The 2,057-nt window shown below is 39.7% G+C and overlaps 1 protein-coding gene and 1 non-coding gene across 2 annotated transcripts in view; one reads left to right on the forward strand and one right to left on the reverse strand.

Moving 5' to 3' along the window:
- Positions 1-176: 176 nt before the first annotated feature.
- Positions 177-287, reverse strand: trnal-caa. Its single transcript has 2 exons — positions 250-287; positions 177-222 (listed from the first exon to the last, which is right to left on the reverse strand). It is a non-coding gene; the product is annotated as a tRNA-Leu (tRNA).
- Positions 288-452: 165 nt separating this feature from the next.
- The window catches only part of LOC118332105 (cytochrome c oxidase subunit 7B, mitochondrial), a 1,939-nt gene continuing 334 nt past the window's right edge, over positions 453-2,057 (forward strand). The window contains exons 1-2 of the mRNA XM_035667259.1: positions 453-609; positions 1,891-2,012. Of these exons, the coding sequence (XP_035523152.1) occupies positions 477-609; positions 1,891-2,012 (255 nt within the window). The 5' untranslated portion in view covers positions 453-476. The remainder of the gene's footprint in view (positions 610-1,890; positions 2,013-2,057) is intronic.

Raw genomic sequence — 2,057 nt, forward strand, 5'->3', positions numbered from 1 at the left:
AAACTTAAACAACAACAGCGAATAACAATTAAATTAACATAAGAATAAAACAAGTATATGTTCTCATACCGTTACATTACTTATACGCTTTCTACAAGTTGTTTTAGAGAGCATATATTGATCACTGCTCACTACTTCGTTTTGTTTTGTAGTTTTCCACCATAACAAAAGGTATGTGTCAGAAGTGGGATTCGAACCCACGCCTCCATTCGGAGACCAGAAGTCCCGTTTCTGCGGAAGGAGATAATCCTTGAGTCTGGCGCCTTAGACCACTCGGCCATCCTGACACGGTGCTTTAAACGGGAGCCGGTTGCACTTTTATCTATGAAACCGCGGCTGTAAACGTATTAAGTGTCAATATGTGATATATTTGTGGCAGAATTAAGTATTAACTGCTTCATTAGTGTGTTTTAATCTCTTTAAATGTGTATTTTACTCTTGTTTTAACGCGTTCGCCGTTTAGCTCGGGTCTGCGCATGCTCCCATTTAGCAGTCGTAACTTCCGGCGTGTGTACGTGCAGCCGCCATATTTCAGTTCTTCAAGGGTAACCGGACGCATCAGGACAGTCGACATGTACCGGTTCACTAAAGCCGCCGTGAACATCTCCGGTAAGAGCACGGGCCGGTGTGAGGAAGAGGAGCTGTCGGTGTGTGTTCAGGCCGGAGGACAGTTTAATAGCAGTTAATTAAACACAGAAACAGACTGTGTTTGTTCGGTGACCGCGGGCGGCGTGCTAACTGCTAACTAATGCTAACACGCTTCTCCAAATGTTTTTATTTTTATTTTTATTTTTATTATTAAAGAGTTTAATTATCTTAATTAAGGTTAAAGCAGTTAGTTTGTTAGCTTTAGAGCTCGATGTAGTCTTTTAAACAGGTGTGTTAAAGTGTCATAGTCTCTCTCAGACCTGTAGAAAGAGGTTATTGTAGGTCAAAGCATCTGTTTAAATCTGTTCATTTACTGTAGTTTTATAATTCTGTTTAATATTTTATTATATTAAGTTTAGTTCAGTATTTTATAATATTAACAGACTGTCTGATGAAGGAAGGGCAAACAGGACAGTTATTATCTGACTGAAACCTTTTGTTCCACATATTGTTGTTTTTAATACATTAATTAATAGTTTCAGACAGTCTAATATGATCAATAATATGATCAATAACTGTCTTAGAACTGATTAGAAATGTTACTCCACTTGCTGAAAATCAATGCATCCATCTTCTTTTAGCTGCTTTGGCTCCAGCTCTTCTCAGAGTCTGTTAAAGTGTTTAAATACAGAGGAACAAACAGCTTTACTCTGATTCTATATATATATATATATATATATATATATATACTCTTCTTCATTCACAATTACTGAATACAAACTGATATATACACATTTAACCTTCAGTAAGAGCTTCTGTGGTTATATACTGGTTGTACACTGGTTATATACTGCAGCCCAGTGTTTGAATGCAGCCCTGTGTTGTTGTATTAACAGCAGCTCGGTGTGAAGGCGTTATATCTTTCTCTGTCTCTCCTGACTCCTGCTGGTTTTATATCTGCATTTATTGATCAGGGTTTATACAAAGTTTTGATTCCTTTAATTGTTGTTTTTCCACCGTTAGGAAGCGCAGAAAGAAAAGTTCTGGATTTCAACATAACTTTCAGTTTTCAGTCAGAATCACTGTAACTGGTCACTGATTGATAATCCTGATTGAAACACAGAGTCCATCTGAAACTTGTTTTTACGTTGATAGAAACAGACGTGGTGATAAAGTTTTACAGTTAAGATAAGAAAACCTTTCTTTGTCCCACAATGTGGAACTGCAAGTGAAAGAGAGTGAGTGTGTAACAGAGCGCTGTAAACACTCCTGTCCTAACACACACTGTCTGTCCCGGTCCAGGTCTGGCCGCGAGGCAGGCGAGGCAGGCGAGGAACGGATCCACCGCCCCAGACTTCCACGCCAAGTACGGCAACGGCCTGATGGTCGGAGGCACCGTCTTCTGCACGGCCGTGTGGGCATACGTGAGTGTTTCTGCTTCACGTTACTGAACCCTAACCCTAACCCTA

The sequence above is a fragment of the Morone saxatilis genome, unplaced genomic scaffold (genome assembly GCF_004916995.1).
Source record: "Morone saxatilis isolate NCDOM2014 unplaced genomic scaffold, NCSU_SB_2.0 Contig20, whole genome shotgun sequence".
NCBI classification, from domain to species: Eukaryota; Metazoa; Chordata; class Actinopteri; family Moronidae; genus Morone; species Morone saxatilis.